Source organism: Neomonachus schauinslandi, chromosome 3, assembly GCF_002201575.2.
Source record: "Neomonachus schauinslandi chromosome 3, ASM220157v2, whole genome shotgun sequence".
Lineage (NCBI taxonomy): Eukaryota > Metazoa > Chordata > Mammalia > Carnivora > Phocidae > Neomonachus > Neomonachus schauinslandi.
In genome coordinates, this window is record NC_058405.1 from 56,317,655 (window position 1) to 56,345,270 (window position 27,616).

The window sequence follows — 27,616 nt, forward strand, 5'->3', positions numbered from 1 at the left end:
CCACCAGCACATCTCCGAGAGGCCTCACCCGTCCTCGCTCCACGTCCCCCGGTATAACTCCCTACTGCAGCTGAGAATCGTGACTGCAAGGGACATGTTGCTGGAATGTCCCAAGTGAACAGTGTAAAGGCAAAACTGATCATTGGGACCACAGCACTGCAGCTTGATACCTCACAGCAGGTACGAGTCTGATGGGAAAGACCAAGTCCTCATCTTCCTTCTGGCAGCCAGGGATGAGCTGCCCGGAAAAACCAGGAGAGTGAGTGAGTCCCGTTAAAGAGCAATCTATGTCATAACCAATCACTTCCCCACAGGGCGCTGCACATATGCTGGGGCCACTTCTGGGTTCTAAGGGGCGCCTCACTGGGAAGAAGCATCCACGACCACAGCGCGGAGGGACCACGTCTCGGCCAAACCCATTGAGTGGCTGTTTATATTGCCTCATTCTTCCTCAAAATAAAAAATCAAAAGCATCACCTTCTTCACCTCCTCCCGGCGGTGGTGCTCTCTTCCCTCCTCAACACCAGCGAGGAGGCTCACACGTGCACGTGCCAGTGCCTCGCAAACACGGCAGCCTGCACATGGCAGAAGCCGCAGGAACTTCTTCAAAGCAGCACGGGAGAATGAGTGAGAAAGCCCTCAGCCCAATGCCGCTAGCTAAGGTCTGACCAGCACTTACAAGCCAGGATTGGTTTTGCTTGTATTATCTCAAAAAGATAGCACATGGGTAGGGGCGAGGAACGTGGGCTTTGGAGGCAGGCGGACTCAGATGCCCACGCCAGCTCTCCTGGGCACGACCTGTGGGAACTTAGGTAATTTCTCTTCTCTTAGCCTGTTGTCTTACTTGTGAAATGAAGATGTTGACATAAATTCATAGAGATGTTATAAGGAATATTAACATACCACTCTGACTCTTGATTCCTAAGAAGGACTATAAGCTACGGGTAAGAATAAAACACTCCTTTAAATTTGATCTTATTTATCTTATCCCATGTACCTAAATTTCTATTTAAAAGAGACCTGGCGGGCGCCTGGGTGGCTCAGTTGGTTAAGCGACTGCCTTTGGCTCAGATCATGATCCTGGAGTCCCGGGATCGAGTCCCGCATCGGGCTCCCGGCTCGGCAGGGAGTCTGCTTCTCCCTCTCCCACTCCCCGTTTGTGTTCCCTCTCTCGCTGTGTCTTTCTCTGTCAAATAAATATAAATAAATAAATAAATAAATAAATAAATAAATAAATAAATAAAAGAGACCTGGCTTAGGGGCACCTGGGTGGCTCAGTTGGTGAAGCATCTGCCTTCGGCTCAGGTCATGATCCCGGGGTCCTGGGACCGAGCCCCGTATCGGGCTCCCTGCTCGGCGGAGAGCCTGCTTCTCCCTCTCCCTCTGCCGCTCCCCCTGCTTGTGGTCTCTCTTTCACTCTCAAATAAATAAAATCTTAAAAAAGAGAGAGAGACCTGGCTTAAACAGTGAATGGGAGCACAGCTCTGGATGCATCCAGGATGTGAAAACAAGTAACAGGATGAGAAGATACCAGATTGGTAGGAGACACTCATTTCTTTCATGTGCTCAATATTATCCCACTGAATAACACAGACACACACACACACACACACACACGACTGGATGGGGTTAGGGGAGAACGAGTACCACTCTATTGCCTACCCCTACTGTTTGAGAAGTTCATTTGGAATAGGATTAGTTAGGGCATGTGAGTCCCGGGGGATATGACCCCCAAGCTCCAGACTGAAGATGTGCCCGGAAGGGACCCAGGCCCAGGACCCTTCTCAAGTAGAAGACACTATATAGGAGGTAGGAGAAAATAAACCAGACTCACATGTCTCAAGAAAGCATATAAATAAAAGAAATCTTAGGATAAATAAATTCATAACGGTTTAGTGATTTACCTTACCTTTTTAATCGATGTCTATGATTTTATTGTTATTACTAAAATCACATTGTTCATTAACAGTAGTTTCTCACAATTTAAGTCTGTAAATACCTTATATTCAGTTTTATATCAATGAGACGAAATCCTAAAGGGCAGGGATGACGTTCTACTCAGCGGTGCCTCCCTTGACTTAGTGTGCGGAAGAGAGATGGCAAATGCAGGGTGGATTTGTGTACCTCTAAGAGAGCTACAGAGAGTCAACAGCTTCAACCAGCAGCTCCAGGCACCGCTAAGCAACTCAAGCTCCTCTTGAAATCGATGCACCTGCAGAAGTAATGTGTACTCTCTATACCAACCCTGGAATAAGGAAAATCCGTAATACGGACACAATTACGAAATGGCATTTAAGTCGGAAAAAAAAACCGGGAGGAAACGGATCGATGGTTGCATTTTTGTTCATTGAAAGTACCAATCCGTTTCACAAAAACAAGCTTTATAGAAAGACGAACGGAGTAATTTGTCTTGTCAGTTACAATTCATACAAAAATAGGTTCCAATATTAGCTACATACAACTGCTCAAATACGATTTAAGAAGTATCAAAAAAAAAAAAACTCTTTAAAAAAATACAGTAGCAGCAAAAACACTGAACATTTGTAAACAAAACCACCAGTAACAAACCTATGCTTAATAACAAAAAAACGTGCATTCTTTTTAAAACATTAAATATTTATAATAAAAAACAATATTGGCCATTTTTTCTTAACATACAATACTCAACATCTGAAACAATATGATCAATAATAGACACGAATCGGTGTTATAAGGCATGTTGAACAGTCTTTTCCACGACACTCAGGGCATCATGTTGCTGCAGAAGGTAAACTCTGCAAAAGTCTTCTCCTAGCTGTGATCCGCACACACCGGGGGCACTCGGAGGACTGGAAGCACTGCTTGTGAAAGCAAGCTCTGCACCCTATGAGTAGGAGGACAGCCATCAGCGAGCGGCCTATCTCGTCTTCTCACATATGTACAGATGCTCATCCCCACCCTGGGGATAGAGGTGGTCTGAATCCAGAAACCAGTTGTACAACAGGAAATGAGGAAGGTTGTGGAAACCGCGGGATTCTGAAGTCCCCGGTATGTCATGAACACGAGGCTGAGAGAGTCTGATGCAGTGGATGCTGCCGTATACCCCCCCCCCCCACATCCCACTCTCAGGAGGCGGCCCTAACTGGAAATGGCCCTAACTGGAGAGACCTGCCTCCCACCCTCCCTCCCTCAAGGTCATCTCCCCTTGCTGGCACTGGCCTACATCCGGTGACTGATCAACATGGGGTTTAAAGGTCTGGCTGGCCCCTATCCCCAGTATGTGACAACGCGAAAGGCCATCCTGCTTCGGAGTGCCCTGTGGGATGTGCTGAGCCTTTGTTGCTACCACACCACGGTTCACCTTCTCCCTCTGCCAAGTCCTGCTGACTTCACACCCCCCACAGGTGTGGAGCCTGCGAACACGCCCCAGGAGTTTTCTGCATGCACATCCGTGCCCCGGAGCCTCTCCTGCGATCCTGCCTAAGGGGCTCAGGGAGACAGTGCTGGTGTGGTCTAAGGGGAAGAATGGCTCTTATCAAGGGTAAAGGCAGAAATGCACGGTCAGATCTCTCCCACGAAACAGTTTAGAGATCATGGGATTTCCTCAATCATGAATACATACAGTCAAACAAGGTCTGAAAATCTCTGCTGTGAAGAGCCACATAGTAAATGCGTTAGGTCTTTCGGGGTACATGGTTTCCGTGACAACGACTCAAACTGCCCTTGGAGTGCGACAGGTGCCAGAGACAGCACCTCGGCCTTAGGCTTGACCATGGTCCTATTCTAAAACTGGGGCAGTGGCTGTGGCCTGTCCTGGTGGGAAAGAACGGGGGCACAGGCAAAAGGCGGACCACTCTTGCCTCCAAACACTATATGGGGAGACGTCGCCCTTCATCCGCGCCCCACCCAAATACTCCTCCCCATGCACCCAAAACTCCACGAGCTCCTATCCAACATGCAAGCACGCACCAGCATCATTATACTTTAAACAACGTTGCGCTTAAATGATTAAGTTGCCAGTAAGCTAATTTTGTGCTTCAGTTATTAAGCTATTATCAAGCTGATGTTACGAAGTTCTTAAGATACCTGCACATCTTCTACATGTCTCGGTCTGAAAGGGGAAGATGACGGCTGTACTCTGGCAGAATTCACAAATGAAGCCCTTCCCTTGACACAGCTGCAAGAGAAGGGCCCAAAAAGTTAAAATCCTCCTTGGCAACGTTACTTTGGATGGAGAAGCCAAGTCACTACTTTTACAGAACTTTATAAACTTCTGTTTTTAAGTGTCCGGAACCCCAGCCTCTAGAAGGAATGGGATGCTATATCACACTATAGTAGGGTAAACGAATGCGAACGATGTGTGTGCATCTGCTTTGCCTGGAGAGATTTCACAGCCCTGGATCCCAAGTCCACACGGCTGTCCTTGGCACGTCAGGGCAGATGGGAGTCAGGCAAGGCCCCGAGCAGGGCTTGGCACTGACACTAAGAAGTCACTTGGCCCAGGCTTGCTTCCCGGCCCTGCCACTTGACAGCCCGACGATCTTGGCGGTTACCGAATAGCTCTGAACCTCATTTCTCTCATCTGGAAATAGTGTTCCCCGCACCTCCCTCCCGGTTGGTGGGGGTTAAATGAGGTCAAGTGCAGAACACTCATCCCAGGTCCTGATGGGTAAGGGACAGCTCAGGGACACACCGATCCCGGGTGCACCTTACCTCACAGCTGGCCACATGTGCGAGGGAAGCTTTTAGAATGTCCTTGAGCAAGGGCACCAGCAGCCTTTTCTTGACCCTGACCAGATCCTCCAGGGAGAACAGGTGGAGCTCATCAGTCAAGTGCCTCGGCACCTGCTCAAACTCCTTTAGCTCGCTGCCAGGGAGGAAACAAAGAGCAATTCAGACAGCCACCCACGCAGAGGCCACGACACAAGAAGGCTGAGCAGCCAGTGGTTTTCTCTGGTGCTCACACTTAATTTTTTTTGAACTCAATTAAAAAAAAAAAAAACCCCAAGAGCAAGTTGACCTGACTCACCGTCTGACATTTTGCAAGTCTGTTTGGAAGCCAGGAACTTAAAATTCCATAAAAGCGGATTTCAAAAAGCTGAACCAGCAGAAAAACCTATCTCTTGCAGTCTGCCCATGTAGATACTGAGCAAAAGACAACTGCACATTGATTTTTCAAGTCTTGGAAACATGTACTGAGATTAAAAAAAAAAAAAAAAGACTATCTTATTCATTCCAGCTCAATTTCAAGTCCATTCGCATGCTGACTATTGTCCAGCCAACAAGAGAAGCACTGCTCGTAGGCAGGTGCGTGACTCCCCCATCCAGGAGACCAGCACTGAGCACAAGACCCAGGCATCCAACTGTGAGGTGATCGTAGCCACCTGTGTGTCCCAAGGACATTCACATACTGATTGTAACTGTCTCCAACCCCTACTGATCTCCCCCCGAATTCCCTAAATCAGTTAGTGGCATCACCATGCACGCATGCCCAAGCCAGCTACTGCCTACACTGGACTTGACATTCCAGTCATGCCAAACTGGCCTGAGATGCTTGCTCACACTGCATCTTCTGCTGGGGGATCCCTGACACTTCTTCTTCAGTCCGACTAACTCTTCAAGCTCAGCCTTTTTCTCCAAGAAGCTCTGTGACCCACAGAGGGGCCCCGCCCAGCCCTTAGGACCTAAATGTTGCCTCTTCTGTGTCCTCAGGGCCCCGGGCATCTGTGTCTAACACACAGTCCGGCAGTGATGGGTGTGTGCTTTCCCCCCGGATGTAACATGAGTCCTGTGGATTGTTTATCTGAAGCACAGAATGGATACTCAAGAAATTTTTGTAGACAGTAATTGTGGGGAATGTTATATGCTACAGACAAGAAAACTGACAGCCTGAGAAGTAATTAACCTGTCACACCACCGCCATGAGGTAGAGCTTAAGGCCAGATAACTACAGGAGACATGCTCCTCCCCAAGAAATTTAATTCAAAAGCAGTATATTATCATTAAATAAAGATCAGAAACTGAAAGAAGCTTTAAAACAAAACAATTTTTTAAAAAACTATGATCCTATTGTAACAGATAATCTTAAGCCCTTGAGTAACCTCTTTTTTCACTTAAAAAATTCTATTTCTGTCATTGAATTCATGCCTATATCTTTAGGCCATGGTTTCCCGAAATTCCACCTCTAGAAGTTTACCCAAAGGACATATTATGGATGTGCCCAGAGACTCACCTAAAGCCTAGTTTTTTAAATAACAAATGGTATTAAAAAGCTAAGTATCTATTAGATATTAAAATCTATTAGGTTTAATATCTATAGAGATATTAAAATCTATTTTAATATAAAGACATTAAAAATCTACCAGTAAGAGAACAATACTGACATTAACACCACATCATACTGTAGAATACTATACAGCCATGACAGCTGGACACACCTCTCTATCAGGGATTTTGATACACTGATACACTCGTGCTCATAGCAGCACTATTCACAACAGCTAAAAGGTGAAAGCAACCCAAGATGGCTGAATGGGTAGACGAAATGTGGTAGATACATACAATGGAATATTTTTCAGTCCCGAAAAAGGAAGGAAATTCTGACACATGCCACAACATGGGTGAACTTCCAGGACATTATGTTGAGTGCAATGAGCCAGTCACAAAAGGACAGACACTATATGACTGCGCTTATATGAGGTACCTAGAGGAGTCAGTTCGTAGAGACAGTAAGGAGAATGGTGGTTGCGGGGGAAGAGGGAGTTACTGCTAAATGGATATAGAATTCCAGTTTTGCAAGATAAAGAAGTTCTGTGGATGGATGGTGGTGACAGTTTGCACACGAATTTGAATGTACTTAATGTGACTGAATTGTGCACTTCAAATGGTTGAGATGGTATATATTTTTTTTTTTTTAAAGATTTTATTTTTATTTATTTGAGAGAGAGAGAATGAGAGACAGAGAGCATAAGAGGGAGGAGGGTCAGAGGGAGAAGCAGACTCCCTGCTGAGCAGGGAGCCCGATGCAGGACTCGATCCCGGGACTCCAGGATCATGACCTGAGCCGAAGGCAGTCGCTTAACCAACTGAGCCACCCAGGCGCCCCAAGATGGTATATTTTGTTATGTGTATTTTATCACAATTTAAAATAACAACAACAATAATAATAATGGCCACTGGCTAGAGTTATTTCATCCTTGTTTTGGCCGATTCTTCTAACACGTTAAGTTCTCTGCTTGTGAGCCAGGAGGTTTAGTAACCTTAACGACAGGGTCTGCATCACCAAGGAGAGGCCCGAGGGAGTTGCTGTGCTAAGGGGCCCTGTGGACTGGAGGAGGTGGGACCAGGTGGCACCCTGCCCCTCAGGCCGGGCCTGGCCCAGCCAACCCCAGTACCTTTCAGCAAACCTGCAGGTCTTCAACATCTTCTTGATATGAAAAAGCTGCTCCCGGGTTTCCTAATGTGAGAAACCAAACGGGGGAAAAGTTAATGTGATCAACGGCACAGAAAACGTATAAATCAAATTTAAATGTTATTTCTAACTTTGAAATGCTACAACTCTGTAAGACAAGCCTTTGAAGTAAACAGTCTATATAGCAGGGGTTCCTGACTGAGTCCAGGAGGGACCCAAGTTGAGTGGAGCCTGAAGCTTACACAACCACTGGAGGCCTTCTTTGAGGAAAACACAAAACTATGTATAAAAGATGGAGATCCTGCCCTTTGTGGCAACATGGATGAAACTGGAGGGCATTGTGCCGAGCGAAATAAGACAGACACAGAAAGAAAAAAGCTGCCTGGTCTCCCTTACACGTGGAATCCTAAAAAAGTCAAATACACAGAAGCAAAGAGTTGAACAGAGCTCTCCAGGGATGGGGAAGTGGGGCAAATGGGGAGATGCTGGTCAAAGGGAACAAAGGTGCAGTTATGTAGGATGAGTAAGTCTAGAGATCTAATATATGGTATGATGACTAGAGTTAATAATACTGTATTGAGGACTGGAAATTTGCTAAGAGAGTACATTTCAGGTGCTCCCACCACACACACACACACACACACACACGCACCCGTAACTGCGAGGAGCTGGATATGTTAATTATCTTGACCAGTAATTATTTCACTTGTATTTGAATATCAAATTACCATGCTCTACACCTTAAACATAAACGAGTTTATTTTAAAACTACTAATAAATAAATTTCAAAAGCTAGGTATAAATGCAAAACTATGCGTAAATAGGAAATTTGGTACGGGGTCTTGGAAGGGGGGCCGTGAAGCTAAAGCTCCAGCGGCTGGCGGTAAATCCGCCCCGTGGAGGGTCCGCCTGGGTGCCCCCGGAGACCCAGAATGTGCGAGGCGCATTGGCGGCCAGGGCCCTTGGCGCCACCGGCCCCGCCTCCCCCGCGGAGGCAGCTGCTCACCCTCGCTCTGTCCAGTTCCTTGGCCTTGGCGTACAGGCCGGGGCCAACGCTCAGCAAATTGAAAACGGGCTGGTGCCACAGGCTGTCCAGCAGCCGTCTGGAGAAATGGCTGACGTAGTATTTCCTGAAGTCCCACGTGGTCAGGATCCGGGCAGGGATGCAGGTCTCCTCGTACGTGTGGCAGCAATCACAGAAATACTTCCCCAGGTAGGCGCAGTACCGCAGGCGCTTCACAAACTCTGCAAGAGCACAAGGGCTGGGGGGGGGGGGGGGGGGGGGGGGGGAGGGGTCGGGAGGGGAGCAAGGCTGGGGCAGGGACTGGAGGCCGTCTATTATGGCCACTCCCGAGTGTTGCTGTCCAAAAACAGGTGTCAGAAAAAAGAGAAACCGCCGCCCTCCCCCCACCCCCGCCCGGCACCAGTACTCCTGAATTTGGAAGACGGGCATTGTAAACTGCGGTGTAGCCAAAAGAACATGAGATTTAGAGTCTAGCAATCGGGTAGGCGCCACCCTCTGCCTCTGGTTGGCAGGCAGCCTGAGCGCTGGTGGGAATCTCCTCAGGCTAACTAGCCTGAGGCCATAAAAAGCAGCTCAGAACTAGATTCTGGTATATCACATGGACCGAAAGTGCTTGGTAAATTGTCAAGCACGCCAGGTACGCTCTTAGGGAGTAGCACCCCAAAGACTTCCTGGATAAATCCATGGGAAACACATTACAGAAATGCACCAAGGATGGGAATAGGCGAGACGTGGAAACATGGAATGCCGATGACCAGGAATGATGTGAAAAACCATCTCGACAACAAAGACGTGCGTGTTGAAAGAGTGAACTCCTTGGTTTTGCATCAAACTCTCACAAAGGTAGAGGACCCAGAGCAGGCGAGGTGCAGAGGGGCGGACACTCACTCTCAGGGCTGACAGGAGGGGACTTTCTCGGAGGACATTTCCATGATATACTTTAACTCTTCAGTGTGTAGTGGGAATCCTACTTCTGTGACACCAGACAGAAATGCTAACATGCACACACGGAGATACAGAGAGGTGTTCATACAGCACATTTATAGTGGGAGCGGGGGACAGCAATCTAAAGATACATTAAGAAGCAACTGGCTAGACAAGTATGGTGTACTCAACAATGAAATGACAGAGAACCGATGAATTTCATGGATGAGTGTGGGCAGTGGACATCCAGTTCCAGATAGGTATACTGCGATCTTGATTTTGCTTTTAAAAATACACATACACAGTCCAAGAGATCCTCACTAAAAAGCCAGTAGTGAATACTTCTAAAGCGCGGGAGAAAGGATTTTCGTTCTTTTGCATTTTTTAATTTGCTAAAATGAGCATGCATTGCTTTCAGAAATATATCTAACAAAATATATTGACAAGCAAAAGGTATAGGGACAAAGGCAACAAATCCCTGGGTACCCACCACCAAGTTTAAGAAAAAGACAGCAATTCAGTTAAGTGTCCCCTGTGTCCCTCCCTCAACATCTGAGTCTAAGACGAGCGAGGATGATATTTATCATTCACCCTTTGACTCACGGGTTTCTTTGTAATGAAAATACCATAAGGTATAATACAAATATTAGACGATACATGCTGCAAAGATGAAATGAATTGCTGGGTGGGAAAGCAGCTACCAAAGTACCTGGGACACTGCAGATTCTAAATCTAGTTTCCTCATACCAGCTTCCAGAACAAACAAGGCCACTTATATCTTAATGAAAGGAGATGTTACTTGAATAACGTGAGCTTTCAGTGAGTTAAGTACATTGCTAGTCCTATATGCTTCTGCGCATATGTTTACCAAAAAAATAAAATAAAATAAAACCAATCAATCAATCAATCAATCAATCAACAGGGCCTGAGTGACTGCAAGAGCAATCCTTTACTGAGCACTTACTTTGTGTCATGCTCTGGTTAAAAGTCTCTCACCTACGCTGTGTCATTCTCTGGGGCTATTACTTCCCTGATTTCACTGATGAGAGCAGAGACAGGGAATAATAATCGGCTTATGCCAGAGACACACAGGGAGCAGGCCAGTAGGATTCCCACCCACGTCTGGCCTGAAGCTCCAGCTTGTGGCCATCATAGCCCCCTCATCCTCTGCCGCATTCGACGGAGGGCAAGGGCGAGGAGCTAATGCCTTTGCGCTTGCCCAAATTATCCCTCAGACCCCGGTAGCACCCATTGATTCTTATTATTTACAATAGTTTATGTTTTATAAAGTTGTCATGAACACCAAATTCGTGAAGACTGAAGTATGCTCCTGAGGGAAATACAGGTTTAGGCTTCTGTGAGCCTGTGGTAACAACATTTTCACCAACTGGTCAGTATATAACCTTGTTTCATGTGTGTTTTCTGCTTAAAGACACTGTATTTAATATATTTTGTTATAATTTATTTTTAACAACCTTATATATATTACCAATAATATACCAACAATAATAATCTTATATATACATTACCAACAATATATTATTTTGTTATATTTAGTTATATCATTGAATTCAGGGCCGACAGAACTATCTATAACTCATGCCTGAATGAAGCTTATCTCATGCATGTATATTTTCCATAAAGCAAATCATAACCTTCTCGTGCTTAGGAGCACTTCAGTACTACATGTGGGGGATATTTTAAACAGCTAAATCGCCAACAAAAAATGCAAAACTGTAAAAAAAAAAAAAAGGCATTCAATAAACCATGAGAAGGCCTTATTTAAAGTGTGAGAAATAAAACAAGGCAGAGCATTGCCTTCTGCAGGAAACGTGTGCATCAGGCAACTCAAATTTCAGGCAACTCAAATTTTTGGTGCTTTGTGCATAATTGGGCATGACTATGAAAACACCATGAGTAATGATTTTGTGGTCACCAATAAATTTTATCGAATAGATGAATCTGCAAATATGGAATCATAAATAACCAGGTTCAACTATAAGTACACACAACTAGGGTTGACGAATTATTGTTAAGAACTTGTTAAGTGCTTAATGTCTGAGTTCTTAAATTTCAGATCTTGAGAAGTCAGTTGTATGTGTCTATTTCCCACCCTGGATTAAGATTTCTGATTTGGCAGATAATGAGTATTTTTTTGCTTGTGACAGGGCCTTGATACATTTTTATAAAATGGGCAGAAAGGAAGGTATGCTCTGGCCCTTGCACTCTACATTTCTGATCAAACTTAGCAAGATGGGAAGACAGACGGGGCCAATAAATTTTCCTGATGTAATTCATCTTTCCCTAAAATCTACAATCTTAACATTTCAATATCCAGTCACTCATTCATCAAATTTCATTGACTATCTACTAAATACTACACTATCAATACAGAATAAATTATGTCTCTCTCTTTCGGTTTCTTGAGTCCTTTAATTAAAACAGAGCCAAACGACGCATCCTAAACCAGCTGTTCTAGACCAGGGGTGATTTTTTTTTCTCCCTAAGAATATTTGGAAATATCTGGAGATATTTCCAGTTGTCATAATTGGGGAGCCACCAGGGGCATCTGATGATGCTACTGAATGTCCTAGAATGTACAGGACAGCCGTACAACAAAGTCAAGTAGTACTGAAATTGAGAAGCCCTGCTCTAAAACCACAGCTATTTCTCACTGGAGGAGAAGTCAATGTCACAGAAAAAAAAAAAAATAGGAAGGACAAATTCTAGAACAGTGCTGTCCAACAGAACTTTCTGGGAGGATGGAAATGTTCTAAGCCCGTACCATCCAATGTGGTAGCTACGAGCTCCATGTGGCTACTGAGCACTTGAAATGTCGCTAGTGTGCCTGAGGAACTGGATTTTTAACTTTAATTAATTTAAATTAAATCTTAAATAGCCACATGAGCTAGTGGCTACCATGTTGGATTGTGCAGGTATAGAATAAAGATGGCTAAAGAGAAATAATAACTAAATGCAGTGTATGAAACTTGGTTAGAACCTGGGTGGAAAAATTAGCTATAAACGACATCATGAGAAAAACAAACGAATATGGACTAGTATGAGAGAATATTTAGAGAATTGTTATTAATTTCCTTTGGTGTGCTAACTGTTCATCATCCTTATTTTTAGAACACGCTGAAGTATTAAAGGGTAAACTGTCATGTTGTCTGCTTACTTTTCAAATGGTTCAACATGCGTGAGACTGGAGGGAACAAAGGAGACCTGACAACTACGTGCCATGTGCAATTCTGGATTGGACCTGGGAGCAGATCAAGGTCATGCGTGAAATCTGAATAAGTCTGTGGCTGAGTGAATAGGATTGTACCAATGCAAAGTTCTCGGTTGTAGTAATTATACTCTGATGATTATAAGATGTTAACAGGAGGGAAAGCTGGATGAAGGGAATACAGAATATCTCTGTACCATTTTTGCAACTCCTCTGTAAGTCCAAAAATACCTTAAAATAAAAAGTCAAGGGGCACCTGGGTGGCTCAGTCGGGTAAGCGTCTGCCTTCAGCTCATGTCATGATCTCAGGGTTCTGAGATCGAGCCCCAAGTCAGGCTCCCTGCTCGGCAGGGAGTCTGCTTCTCCCTCTCCCTCTCCTTCTCTCTCTACCCCTCACCCTGCTTGTGCTTGCTCTCTCTCTCTCAAATAAAATCTTTTTTTAAAAATGAAAGAAATAAAAAGTCAAAATATATCCTAAGAACTATATAGGAAGTTCATAGGAAAAGTCCAAAATTATCTCCGCGGCTGATAACGCATCTACCATCTGTGCCCTGGGCAACTGTGAGCATGCTTTCTTCTCTCCTTATTACTCTCTGGTCACACAGGACTTCTCTGCAATCACTGCAGGCCCTTTGCTCAGGGCCCTACCTCCGCAACACACACGCACATGCTTCTGGGGATAATCACTTCCCTACAGAACTTCTCCCTCCCAGCCCCCCAAGCCCCGATTCAGTTCCCATGCGGTAAATCCCACAGCACTCTTGACTTTCTCTTTCATTGCAAGTATCATCCTTGCTGTTCACTTGGCTGATGACTCTGCCTTCCTGTAAGCAAGCTCCATGAGGGAAGGATCATGTTTATGCCACCAGGGAAGGCATACATCTCCGTAGTTGAACAAACTTAGGGAGATCATTTCAAAGTTGGTGGAATCACAGTCACGTGTTCATAGTTTCTGACTCATGCACTCAATCATGCACTCGATACTGAGGAACCAGGATACAGTGGTTAACCAAACAGACATGGTCCCCACCGGACTAGCTGGGAGGATGAGTCCTGTAACTGAAACCAGTTACAACTATGATGAATGGCGGGCACTGTCATTCAATATGATAGAAGGAATCCCAGACAGATTGCTGTTTTCTGTATTTCCTTCCTGAGGTGGAGGTCCTCAAAGTCTTTTTCCTTCCAAGACTTCCTATCAAAGGCCAAGAGAACCCTTTCCAGCAAAGCTCCTCTTCCCAGCCTTCTATAGGTCAGACCTGTGGATGCCCTCATAAGCAGAACAAGTGATTCAGAGTCTTCAGTGGGCAATTTGCATTTCTGACTGGAAGAAGCCTGATTTTCTAGTCCCCAGCTGGCCTAGGAATGATTCCTCTAGGCCACCTCCTCAAACCCTCTCAGAGGAGTTTGGCTAGCTCCTTGATAAGCCATTCAAGCATGGAACAAGTCTCTTTTGAGGAAACTGTGCACCAGGTGCTCTTGAAAGAGCAGGGGATAGAGCAATGAATAAAACAGACAACATGTCTGTCCTCATGGAACTTTGAATCTAGACAGGGACACAGACCAATGATAAGAAAAATTAGGAGAATCTAAAACAGTATTTTAGAAAGATAAGTGCTAGAATGAAAAATAAGGAAGGGTAAAGTGTACACGTGTATGTTTGTGGCCAGGAGTGTGGCAAGGTGGACATTTTCAATAGGGCAGCCAGGCAAAACCTTGTAAATTCTGAGTGAAGATGTGCAGGAAGTAAGGGAACCAGCCATAGGGATGTCATTCTAGGGAGAGAAAAGCAGAAATGCAAATCCCTAAGTCAGGAGTGAGCCTGCCTCCTTCAAGGACCAGAAGGGAGGCCATGTGGCTGGAGCTGAGTGCCCAATGGGGAGAGAACTAGGAGATGGTCCAAGAGGTAACAGACCAGCCATGTAGCCTTATACATAGGTCACGATGGCCTCTTCCTGAAAGAGAGGGCAGTATTGTGAAGTTCTTGTAACAACTTCATCAAAGGCATCGTTCACAAAAACAGTGCACTCTCCAACTTTGCTATTCTTCCCCCGTCACAGCATACTCAACAGGTAATCAACTGCTCATACTTACTAGGTTCTACTGGAGTTCCACAACCAGCACACAAAAAATTCTGGGCTGCTACCACGAGTTCCCTCCTGAGTACAGAAAATGATCACAGTTACAGTTCAGAAGTAGCCAATGGAGCATTTTTCACTGACTGGAAAAGAAACTGACATCATGGTGCTTTTCTTGGCTCGGGGCCTTAATTTTGTCATTTTTCATTTGGGAAAAAAACAGCATTCTTCAATAGAGTTTTCTAGTTGAGATTTCTGGATCTTTTATTTTATTATTTATTTTTATTTATTTATTTGTTTGTTTGTTTATTTTGAGATCTCTGGGCCTTTTAAAAACCCCTGCTATCACCAAAACCGAAGTCAGTATCATGAATAACTATTCCACCATGGGATCTTTAGAGACTGCTCACTGTGCATGCACAGGACCCCCACCAGAGAAAACTGGAAACACACAACGCATGGGAGAAAGTTCAGGGAAATGAAACACCAAGAGGTGATGTGCCCGGGAAGTTCACAAATGGATCCAAAGAAACTAGGATGAGTAAGAGATCATGTAAGACCTAAGTATCAAACATATTTGGTGAGCGATAGTCTACTGAAGTGTCTTCTATTGAACTGTTGACACCACAATTTCATATGTGATTTGGAAATACGAAGGAAATTGCAAAATTTTATTACAACTTAGGGTCAGCAAAAATGACCAACGTAAAACTGTGTGGACCCCTATCTGTCTCCCTTAGAGAGGATATAGGGAAATTCTCGAGAAAAGATAGCCTTGGCTAAGGAGAGTGACCCCACCCCAAGTCTGGAAAAGGAGCTCTTCTGCCCAAGCACCGCAGAGACCTTCTTGTCATTCTCTCAAAAGAAAAACACAAGACAGAGCCTATAGGGCACTTACATGGGGCAAAGGCAAGAACCTTTGCCAGTCCCTTCTTTATGCTGCAGTTTGGGAACACACTAAATATAAGCCAAGAGGAATGTAGAAATTGTAGTTGGTTAAAATGTCCCCTTGTAATGTCATATACTCTCAGAAACAAATTAAACTTCTACCTTAAATTATTATATATTTTATTTATACATATACATTTATAAAAATGAGTTTCTTTCTTTTTTTCTTTTGCATCCTCTTTTGTCGTTTTGTCTTTCAGGATTTTGTTACTTCTGAGAGAACAAAGGTATTTTTATTTGCATCCTGTTGCATTTTTTAACTATTAGGAGCCCTCCTCAGGATTAGAGTTTCCCTTTTAAAAAAAATTATCCATTGATTTTTCTTTCACATTGTACTGGTGAATAGAGTGGTCTTTTAAAATTATTGTATATGATTTTTAAGGTTCAATATTAGCCACTTAAAAAAAATCCCCTTTAAACCTACTTAATTTTCAATTGCTATGTAATGTACATAATTAAGGAAATAGTTAAATTCTCAACTTGTCAAACTTACAGAGCCCCCCAAAACCCATGATAAACAGGGAGCTAAGAAGCTAACTCAGAAAAATATGCCCAACTTTCCTTATTCCTAAAACAAATTTTCCTTCATCCCTCGGTGTGTAATTTTCTTCCCTTCACCTACTTCCACAAAGAGGTGGGACCCAACACACCTTATTACCTGGACTGGAGGCCCACACAACAACCCAGACTTACTTGAGTGGTGGATGAACATTAAATATGATTTGAAATCTGGGGGGCTCCCAGTCTTCAGCCCCTCTGATCTTCGACTTAAGGGTAATTTCCTGAACGACATCCACACTGGATTCAAAGTCTTTTTGGACCCGCTCTTCATTCACTACCTGCATAACACAGAAGAGGATTGCAGAGCAACCTAAACAAGCATATTTCAGGAACTGAAAGAAAAAGAACATTCAAATGTGTTTCCAGCATTAAAATTTGCCATGAAAAATTAAAACTGCTTTCAACTGAACGAAAGGAGCCCTCCCTGTATCTAAAGCCATCTGCAGAAGACTTGCTTGAAACACCATCCAGCTGAAATCACTTTTCTTAGTATTTTGGGGAGTTCATTTGTTTCTAGACTTCAGATTACTGTAAGTAGTAGGTCATTGTGACCGGAATGCTTTTATTCACAGCAGAAGCCTTACTGTTCTTAGTCCATAGGTTGCCAGATGCTGCCCACCAGAACCCCCAGCTGTTGTCAGACTTCCCCCAAAACTGCTCTTTTAAGATCATTCCCCTGCTTAAAAATGTCCAGTGGCTTCCCTCTGACCCATTCAACTTTCCTGTTTGCATTTAACATGCAAACTCCTCAAAGTAGCATTCTATGTCCTCCACAATGTGACCACATCCTTCAAACCTAATTTCCCAGGAAGCTCAACACGGATACACAAAAACACACGTTATCAACCACACCAAGCCACCCTGCTCAATAAACATACCACACACCACCACCACCGCCCCGCCCCCATCACTTTTACTCCTGCTGCCCTTTGCCAAGCTCCCCTTCCATGTGTTTCTACCTGCTACCGTTTTCAAGTTCTGAGATCTCCAATTGGCCTTCCCAAGTCCCCTGATAAAATTAAACACCCCTTCTCTGCACTTGCAGAGTGCTTTATTCCTACCCCTAGGTTAGCTTTGCCGCGAAGTTCTCTCCCCGCAGTGGGATGTGCGCTGTCAGAGGGCGGTGTGTCTACAAGGGACCAGGATGGGCATGACTCCTGCTCTTCCACTGACCAGCCCTGCCGAGAGGCTGGAACTAACACTTTAAAGTAAACATAACGACAGCATCTACTTAAGAGGATACTGATGATGAAAATGTGAAATGCTGGATTCCCTGGCGCATAATCAACACTCAATAAATGTCAGATTCATCCTTCATTTCATGTCTCCCCCAACACCCAGTGACCATACAAAGAAATGCATAAATGTCTGAAGTGAACAGCAGGAAAGATGAGAGTTTAGGAACTTTCAATTCAAGGCCAACTCATTTTGATACTTACTATCGAGCCAGCAGCATTTAGAGAATCTGCCAGTTGATGATTAACATCTGACAACATCCAGCGCTTCTGGAATACTCGGTACAACTCTTTGGCTATTAGCTCGGCAGAACTGAAGTCTGGCTCATAAATGACACTGAAAGGTAAGAGATGCAAAAAATGGAAAACTACATTCGTGAGGAGTATGTTATGAGTCTTCATGTTTTCAATCATCCTTCCCACTCCAAAAATTCAGAAGAGGTGTCACATGAGGGAGCATGCACCACCCACCCACTGGCTGTCTTACTCAACACAGCCCCTTTTATTTATGGAGGGTACCAAGACTGGGAAATGTGGTAAAAAGAGCACTGGATTTGGAGCCCGAAGACCTGAGTTCAAGTCCTATCTCTGCTCATTTAACAGCATTATGTCCTGAGGCACATTTAGTCTGAGCCTCAGTTTCCACATTTATAAAAATGGGGTTAAAAACCACCCAGACTGATTAAATTAGAATGTATACAAAGGCCTTTAAACAATATATATATATATATATATTGGAGGTGATGGCCCAGGGGTCTAGGGGCAGGTGGACACGGAGGAGAGATACCTCTTAGAGGAGCTGCAGGAACATCCACAGGTTTCTGTGATACTGCTAAACTCACCAAGTTCTGCAAGTAAATCAAAGAAAAGATATTAAAGTATTTCAGTCTGTTTTACTAACTCACACTCAATTCTATAAGAACACAAAAATAAATCCCTGCATCTCAGAAAGGACTAGTTCTTCAGCATCTCCATACTTCAGGTTCTTTGGGTTTCTATTACAAGACTACAGCTAATGACCAAAGATGGGATTTCAAAATACACTCACCTGAAATTCCACCAAAATTTAATTGAGAGGCCAAACAGATCTCAGACTATAATGAGTATCTGCTTTTGCATTCAATTCTACAAGTGAGATGAGAGATTGATTATGAAGACATTTGGAATAAGAATATCTTTTTTTTTTTTTTTAATCTGACATAATCTGATCTTGGGAGAAGTTTCTTTGAAAGCCATTATAACGTGGTACCGCATGGGATGCATGTCAATATGTGTGTGGGGGAGGGGAAATACGAGCCATCGCTGGTGAGTTTCCAAATCTTACCTATGATAACAAAGTCATCGAAGTCACATTTACAGGCTTCTTTCAGCACATCACAGTAAGTGGGTGTCCCAGCCACGGGGCTGCCCTGTAGCACTGCACAACCTAGAAAAGGAAATGAAGGGGGTTTCACCAACAAGAAGAAAAAGAAAACCTGTCACAGCCAACTAATTAGAAACCGGGAAATAAAATGGGCCAAGAGTTTACATTCAAAGAGTTTAAAAATCCAGCTTTAACAATTAAAAAATGCAGGGAGCTATTTTTGTGTTGTTCTTCCATTCACTGTGATTAAGTGAAACAGACGGATGAGGATCTGTGATGATGAGGGGGTTCATAAGAGTAAGCTGCCTACTTTTATGTGTGTTCGAAATTTTCCGTAATACAAAGTTTTAAAAAAATGAAAGAGGGTGAAAATCAGCTTCACAGTGAGTCAAAGAGTAGAGGTGACATAAACATTGTACTGGGTTAAAGGTGTCCCCCCAAAATTCATATCCACCCAGAACCTGTGAATGTGACCTTATTTGGAATTAGGGTCTTGAGGAATTAGATATGATTGTTAAGCTTAGGTTATACAGGTTCAGGGTGAGCCCTAATCCAATATGACTGGTTATATTATAAAGAGGGAAATTTGGACACAGACACTGACATCCAGAGAAGGCCACGTGAAGACAGAGGCAGAGACAGGAGTGATGCGTCTACAAGCCAAGAAACACCAGGGACCGGCGGTAACCACCAGAAGCCATGGAACAGGTTCTCCCGCAGAGCCTCCAGAAAGAACCAACCCTTCCAACAACTTCATTGTTGACTTCTGGCCTCCACAACTGAGAGAAAATACATTTTCTGTTGTTTTCAGCCACCCAGTTTGTGGTGTTTTGTTACAGCAACCTAAGGAAACTACTACAAATATATCCATGTTTTTCTATCCTGAAAGCTAGCCTGGGGAATTATCCTAAGAATGTCATTAAAAAGAAAAAAAAAAAAAAGGTGAAAAAGGCAGGCTTTGATCAGAAGGAGCTAGTTGCAGTCCATTTAAAATATTAAAATACTGAAAGCTACCTACATGCCAAATAATAGTAAATTGATATTGCAAATCATGTTATTAACTCCAGAAATACCATCACGGAAAAATGTGAAAACTGTAGCAACTTGGCAAACTGGATATGAAATACTGTTAATATAATGTAATCATATTATTAATTAATACGAGTATGTAATCACAATAAAACTGTACTCAAGGTCATGCAGAGGTTACATGAAATCGCTTCACAGGGAACTGGCCAGGATTTAAAACTGCACTGCCTGGGTGGTGCAGTCAGTTAAGCATCTGACTCGACCCTTGGTTTCAGCTCAGGTCATGATCTCAGGTCCTGGGATCAAGCCCTGCATCCAGCTCCGGGTGCTCAGTGCGGGGTCTGCTTGGGATTCTCTCTCCCTCTCCTTCTGCCCCTCCTGCTCATCCACAAGTGCTCTCTCTCTCTAAGATAAATAAATAAATCTTAAAAAAAAAATGTAAAAAACCCCAACAACACTGCCCCATCCTAGCTGGGTGACTGTGGACAATCAACTTCTCAGCTTTGGTTTCCTCCTGGGTATGATAGGGCAACCTCACCCACCTCTGTATTTCCCCGCCCTCTTTTGACCACGATCCACAATAACATACATTCGCATTGCAACTCAGTACAAACACAAAAATATATTTCACTGATTCAAAAAAAAAAGTTCCAGGAAGCACGGCTCCCTCTAAGTGAGTTGAATGCTGATACTTTCTATTCTTTTTGTTTGTTTGTTTTTAAAAGCTCTCAAGACCAACCTGTAACTTAAAGTATGCTGACCTACCTCAAAGGAGTAATATCCACCACGAGAAATGTCACAAGAGAGATATGTGATTAAAAAATGCGTATTTTTATTGGGGTGGTAGAAATATTTTAAAATTTCATTTAACATATTTATATTCATATTAAAAATATTCAGGGGCACCTGGGTGGCTCAGTCAGTTAAGCGTCTGCCTTCAGCTCAGGTCATGATCCTGGGGTCCTGGGATGGAGTCCTGCATGTCACCAGGCTCCCTGCTCAGCGGGGAGTCTGCTTCTCCTTCTGCCATGCTCCCCCTGCTCATGCTCACTCTTTCTCTCTCAAATAAAATCTTTAAAAAAAATTTCCGCTAGACATGAGCTTCCACTCAGCCATTCAACAAATATCTCTAAAATACTATTTCTGGCAAGGCTTATGCTGAAGGCAAATTCAAATGAGACAAATGCTTATCCATCAAAGAGTTTAAAACCTCGTAAGGGAGCTGAGACACAGACACACATAGCCATGAGAAGACACAACTGCATGCCATGGGCCTTAAGAAGGCAAGCCCCCATGCTGCACAACTCCAGGAGGGAGTGACGCATGCACGCAGACAATCATAGAGCATTCTGGAGCACAACTTAGGCTTCATTCCACATGAATGGTGCCCTGGCCCTGTGATGCAACCTGGGAGCATGTCACAGTGCTGGTGGAGGGGGACTGCTTGCAAAGAATGAGAAGAATCAAGGAACTGATGTGAAGTTCCTGGGGACCCAGCATTCCAGGGAGCCTAGCCAAAGCAAAGGGTGGGAGGCAGAGGCTTGGGAGAAATGTCTGTGGGCAAGTTTACCAGGCTCGTGTAACTAAAGCCCACGGTACAACATAGATCAGGAGATGCCTGTTGGGAAGCTGTATCCCACAAGGCTAAAAATCCCAGAATCAAATATGGAGCAATCTCAGCAGGCCATTTTAGAGGAGTAGAAGTTGTTCTAGGAAGACAGATGCGTGTGGGATCGATGAGGGGAAGAGGCTGCAAGTAAAGAGAAAATTAAAGCAGCACATGTATCTTGAGGACCTAAAGGCACTTCTTACAGAATGACTGGCCGGAGGCTAGTGTGATGGTCCAGGTCAAAGGTGGATAGGGAATGGATGGAGGGGATGTGTCATTATTACTCAGAAGTCAGGGATGACTTGTTCACTAGGAATGGGGCCAAAAAACAGACACAAAAAAAAGAAAGACTCAAAGATAAAGCACAGAAATGGGATACTGAAATAGGAATCATTTCTTTTCTCCCCACTGGTGGCCTCAGGGGGATGATGATCCAATCACATTCCCTCGCTCCCCTGGCCATGGCTGGCTGACCAGTTGGGGACACCCAATCAAAGCAGGGCCCCTCATGCGCTCTTCCCTGGGAAAGTGGACCCAGGGTCCTGCAAGACGGGGTTGAGCTGTGCAGCAGGTTATTCAGGAAGTTTTAGAAAGTTTTAGACAAAGGATTTGAAGATCTACTTTGGGATGTGATAGGAAAAGAGATGTAAGTGGAGAACACAGCATAAAGTTTCTCTGATTTGCCCCACTTGCCTTCATAGCCACTGTCAGAAGAATTGGAAGACCCAGATTCTTGCTTTACATTGGTATAAAAGGTGACTTCAGAGTCAGCGTGGTCATTCCCGAGTGCCCCACTGGCTTCTTCCACACCCCAGTGCTCTGTGTGCTGTTGACTCAGGATGGTGCACTTAATTTTCTCCATTGCTGCTATAATCATATCTGCAACATAGAAGTGGGCGTTTTCCTGCAGGAAAAAAAAAGTACCTGTTAAAATACTCACAAGCATAGTCGACTGTTTTTCATTGAGGGTGTACTGGATTGAAAAATCAAGAAGCTGTATTTAAGTGGAGTTAATCCATAGAAATATAAATGTTTACTTAAACTGAGTGCTCACAGGTCATTATATGAAGTATAGCCCATATCTCCCAGACACATAAAATTTACTCCACTGCGACCAACAGACACCCCAAGTTGAATTTCTCGTGATATGGACCCCGGGTTGGTGGTGGCCCAGGGGTAGACATCAGGCATCAGTCATGGAAAACTTCCCAGCCGCGCACAGGCACTGACTCAGAGCCCTCAGTGCTCCTGCCAGAGGCTGAAATGCAACCACCTATCCGCCAGGCTTCATCAAGTGAAGTTTCCAGATTTAAATCACAACAGCACCATCCAAGGAATCAACATTCTCTGTGGTTTTAAAAAAAGAAAAAAGAAGCTGTGTTCACCTTTTCGACATCGACTGGGAGTAGAAATACCTCTGGAGAGAAGGAATTCAAAAAAGTGGTTCTTCCACTGACTTGAACAGCACCTGCCAATGCAGCAAGTTATTAAAAACGGAGAAAAAAAAGTTCAAAGATTCCCTAAGAAAACAAAACAATGCTAGGAAGTGGCTTTTAAATATTGTAGGGTGTTTGTTTGTTTTTGAATCAGCACAATTCTAGAATAAATTAGGATGCCAGAAGAAGACAGATCCTTCTGGTGTTAGGCTTTGCAGACATTGCGTTAATGGGGGTCATTTCTACAAAAACCTATTGGAGCAACTTGGGAGGAATCCTCAGAGAAGGGATGGGAGAGCCAATGGAATGGAGGAGACCGATGAGGTGAAGAGGGTAGAAGGAGAAGAGGATCATGGAAACTACCTAAAGGAGATGGAGAAGCATGAGAAAGAATAGTCTAGAAGCAGGGCCATAAGAATTATGGGATCTCTTCTCCCATGCACTGCAACCGACCCAAAATTTCTTCTTTTTTTAAAAAATTTTTTAGGGGCGCCTGGGTGGCTCAGTTGGTTAAGCGACTGCCTTCGGCTCAGGTCATGATCCTGGAGTCTCGGGATCGAGTCCCGCATCGGACTCCCTGCTCAGCGGGGGGTCTGCTTCTCCCTCTGACCCTCCTCCCTCTCATGCTCTCTGTCTCCCATTCTCTCTCTCAAATAAATAAATAAAATCTTTAAAAAAAATAAAAAAAAAAAATAAAAAATAAAAAAAAAAAATTTTTTAAAAAGATTTTTTTTTTTATTTGAGAGAAAGAATGAGAGAGAGAGAGAGAGAGAGAGAGAGAGCATGGGGGGGAGGGTCAGAGGGAGAAGCAGACTCCCCGCTGAGCAAGGAGCCCGATGAGGGACTCTATCCCAGGACCCCAGGATCATGACCTGAGCCGAAGGCAGACGCTTAACCGACTGAGCCACCCAGGCACCCCCCAAAACTTCTTGTTTACAGAACTAAACCTGTCTGAAAAAGGCCAGCATTGCTTCTCTAAAATGGTCTTCCTGCCGACAAAAACTAGAAGAAACTGCAGAGGGTAGATTCAGCTGACTCATCCATGCTGCCCCCCGCCCCGCCCCGCCCAAAACCACTCCATTACTGGCAGCGAACACCATCAAAACAAAAGGACTCTGGTCATGTGATTTCTTCTTGCAGCATTTAAGGCAAAACATTTCCGTGAGAGCCCCAAGAGCTGAGTTGTTCAAATTAGACCAAAATGCTACAGATGGTTTCAGGATCATACAGCTCTCAGGGTGACGAAGAGCGATGCAAGCAGGATCGCCCAATCCCTTGCCTCTTCTTCAAGGAAGTGACTGTTCCATGAAGAACCTTGAATCTCTGAGCTTCAGAAGCCATCAGGCGCGGGCAAACTTTTTCTGAACAGGACTGGGAAGTAAATACTGTAGGATCTGAGGGCCGTCTGTTGCAACTACGCAGTTCTGCCACTGGGGTGAGGGAGGTGCTGTGAGCAACATGCACAGCGCTGTATTTGTAACATCAGGAGGCCAGCCGGAGTTGGCCCACAGGTCATAGTTTTTGGACCCCGAGTATAGACGAAAAGGGACAGAGAAGAGTCAAACTGTGGATTCCAGTTCTAGCTCTCTCTACACCAGCTGGCTGGGCCTCTGCATTGAAATGTCCTCATCCTTCACACTGGGATAGGGAGCTATTAGGAGATTGAAGGAGACCAGGAATGTGAGTGTGCTCTATAAATGAGTAAGTCCTCTGCAAGCAAAAGGGATCTGTGGATTTGTTTCTTGGGGCCTCAGGAAATGTTTCTAGGCTGGGGGAGTGGGTGGGTGGCTCTTCCTCTACCATATTATCTAGAAAAGGAATACCATGCTGCTGTCATTGGGACGAAGCAGTCACAGGAAAAATCCCTTGTCTTAGAGGCAAATGCCTATTCTCTGCAATGCTGTCCCTCAGCAAAGAAAGACCAGATCGCTGGGGACTTCTTTTTTTAATCCCATGGGCTGCATCCTCCTACCAAGTTTAAGATGGAGTAGTTTTTAAAGGAGGAACTTAGAGAAATTGCTGGGGGTTATTGGCTTAGGACAAAAGGGCCTGGGGTACCTGTTTTCTTTCTGGGAGAAAGACAAAGCTACAGGATAATTTTAAATTGCAGAACCACTTGCTGTAGAGTGTGTCATTTTGCTCAAATTTGGTTCTTATTTCAAAACTAGCCCATTTTAAGATTGTCCAAAATCTGCTATTCTTTTTTTTTTTTTTTAAGATTTTTACTTATTTATTTGACACAGAGAGATACACAGCGAGAGAGGGAACACAAGCAGGGGGAGTGGGAGAGGGAGAAGCAGGCTTCCCGCAGAGCAGGGAGCCCGATGTGGGGCTCGATCCCAGGACCCTGGGATCATGACCTGAGCTGAAGGCAGACGCTTAACAACTGAGCCACCCAGCCGCCCCTGGTGAACTGTTTTTTTTTAAGATTTTATTTCTTCGTTAGAGAGAGAGAGCACAAGCAGGGCGAGAGGGAGAGGGAGCTGAGCTGGGAGCCCGATGTGGGGCTCGATTCCAGGACCCTGGGATCATGACCTGAGCCAAAGGCAGACACTTAACCACTGAGCCACCCAGGAGCCCCCAAAATCTGCTATTCTTAAGCTATGAATAATATGTTAAAGATTGTCATCATCTTCGACTTTTCAAAAGTTTTTCCCATAGAACAAATAAACCCCATAATTTAGGGAAGAGGGAGGACTGGTTGTTGCTAGTAAGAAATAAATAAATACCTACATACAGACACACACACAGACAGGCAGGCAGCTTTCAAACTGTTTTGAAAGAAAAGAACTTCATTGATTATCTGAACTAGGGTTCTAAGAGAAATATAAATTAACACAGTGAATATAACATAATGAATATTTTTTAAAAAATTAGAATGTCACAAATTGTAACAGTAACAGATAACTTACTGACTCTTGAGCGGCATTTTGCATGCATTATCTTATTTTAGGAATTCCAGGTTTTTAAGAATATGTGCATTACTTCATAGCAATGGGAGCCCTGGCTTTAATAAAAAAAAAAAAAAAAAGGTTTTGTATAGTCTTTGGGGGAATTGTGATTACTATTTTTAAATCTTACTATTTTCTAGTCACACGCCGTTCAGGGAGAGGTGAGGTGAGTTTATCTCCTAGGAAAGTACTTGTGTAAAATGGAGCCCACTCTGTCTGGAAACACTTTCTCCCACCACACTGAATTGAGAGCGCCCCCAATCCTCTCTCTTGCAGGCAACTTCATGAGCTGGAAGCTCCTGAAGGCACACACCAGCTCAAAGATGGCATTGATTATCAGCTGAGCTGAGCAAAGATGGCACCTCCTTGCAATCGAAGAACGGAAATACCTGATTTTACCCAGTGTGACCATCCGGGTAGCTGGGCCGGGGACAATAATAGTAAATGAGCTAATGCACCGGCCTCTGATCAAAGTGGAAAGCCATGACTTTTTTCTCATGAGGAAGCCAGTAAGACAGGCTGTAGACCAAGGCCAGCATGGGAACAGACGGGAATGAGGTAAATTCCCGACGGGAGTTACCTTCATTGGTGGAAGCTGTCAGCTGGGAAGGCTGCAGCAAAGCATGGTCAGCTTCAGGATCAGGAAAGGAGCTTGTGAACAGAGACATCTGAGGAGAGTGTCCTAGGAGCACTGCCTGCTCTTCTGTGGAGGTAAAAGAGAGGTCGCCGCTCTTGTCACCTGAGCCCTGGGCAGAGTCTGCAGGATCCTTCGACAGTGATGTCTCCACCGTGGAGTCCCCAAGAGACAATGGTGAGGGGCCGAGGGGAGAGGCGGTGTTCCCTCCAAAGTGGCTCCCACTGTACCCCCTTGTCGGCCCCCGAGGGGGCAAATCCTGCAGTTGTTGCTGCTCACACTGGGGGTTAATCCAGGAAGCTTTGTGCCTCATGAACCTGACGTCTGAGTGGCAAGGGGACTGGTCAGTGTCCAGGAGGCTGGGAGAACCATCAATGTCGCCAGGGTCATTGCCGTCCCTTTCCCAAGAGTCCACGGGAGAATCCTGCCGGCCTGTAGACTGTGACACCATCTTCCCAGGCTCAGGGTGGTGTGAGTTCCACTGTGCTACTGGATTAGGGCCTTGAACTCACCAGGAGGCCAGCCGGGGGCCAGCCAGCTTATCTGCAATGAGCAAAAATCATTCAAGATAAATAAGAACGCAGTCATATTTTTAACTCCAAAGTCTTTTGAGGAGAAGAAACAAAAAATAAGTAAGTTTGTACTTCACCCTGTACAATACAGTAAATTCCACTTGGATTTACAAGAAATAACTAAACAAACAGATCAATCAATCGATCAATCAATCAGCAATACAACTAGCAGCAGACACAGGAGGCATGACTTTGGGACAGGAAAGGGTTTTCAAGGCATAAAGATAACTGAAGATTGCTTTTTTTAAGGATAAAGTCATATATGCATACTGTTGATAAAACAAATTAAAGTGTAAGGCAGCGGTGCATTATTCCAGTAAAATTAAATGTCAAACCCCAAATGGGAATACCATTGGGAAGTAAAGACACATTTTCGCAGTTTCTTAGTTTCTTGTTCCTATTTAGTCCGTGTTTGTATTTCAACAAAGTAGACAAGTGGTATGTGAAATTGAGGACAACCACTAGCACTAAAAACTTTGTTTCATGTAATTTAGATTATAATACTGAATTATAATAGGTATAGAAATCTGTGATTAGCTTATAATATCTAAAAAACACACGGTGAATCTAGGGTTTATCTTTTCTTTTTTCTTTTTTTTTTTTAGACAGAAAGAGAGAAGGAGAGGGGACACA

At 44.2% G+C, this 27,616-nt stretch overlaps 1 protein-coding gene across 2 annotated transcripts; it reads right to left on the reverse strand.

Annotated features, from left to right (window-relative positions):
• Positions 1–2,707: 2,707 nt before the first annotated feature.
• Positions 2,708–26,885, reverse strand: RUBCNL (rubicon like autophagy enhancer). 2 transcript variants are annotated; one of them, XM_021697907.1, is made up of 13 exons: positions 26,358–26,885; positions 22,776–22,858; positions 22,084–22,294; positions 18,714–18,815; positions 18,177–18,237; positions 17,594–17,726; positions 16,287–16,432; positions 14,662–14,726; positions 8,397–8,635; positions 7,374–7,435; positions 4,693–4,846; positions 4,066–4,156; positions 2,751–2,863 (listed from the first exon to the last, which is right to left on the reverse strand). In XM_021697907.1, exons 1-13 carry the CDS (start codon positions 26,860–26,862, stop codon positions 2,751–2,753), a joined length of 1,965 nt encoding a protein of 654 aa, XP_021553582.1. In that variant the 5' UTR covers positions 26,863–26,885. The 2 variants fall into 2 exon arrangements, with proteins under 2 accessions (XP_021553583.1, XP_021553582.1); XM_021697908.1 differs by lacking the exon at positions 4,693–4,846 and having other exon boundaries at positions 2,708–2,863.
• Positions 26,886–27,616: the final 731 nt, after the last annotated feature.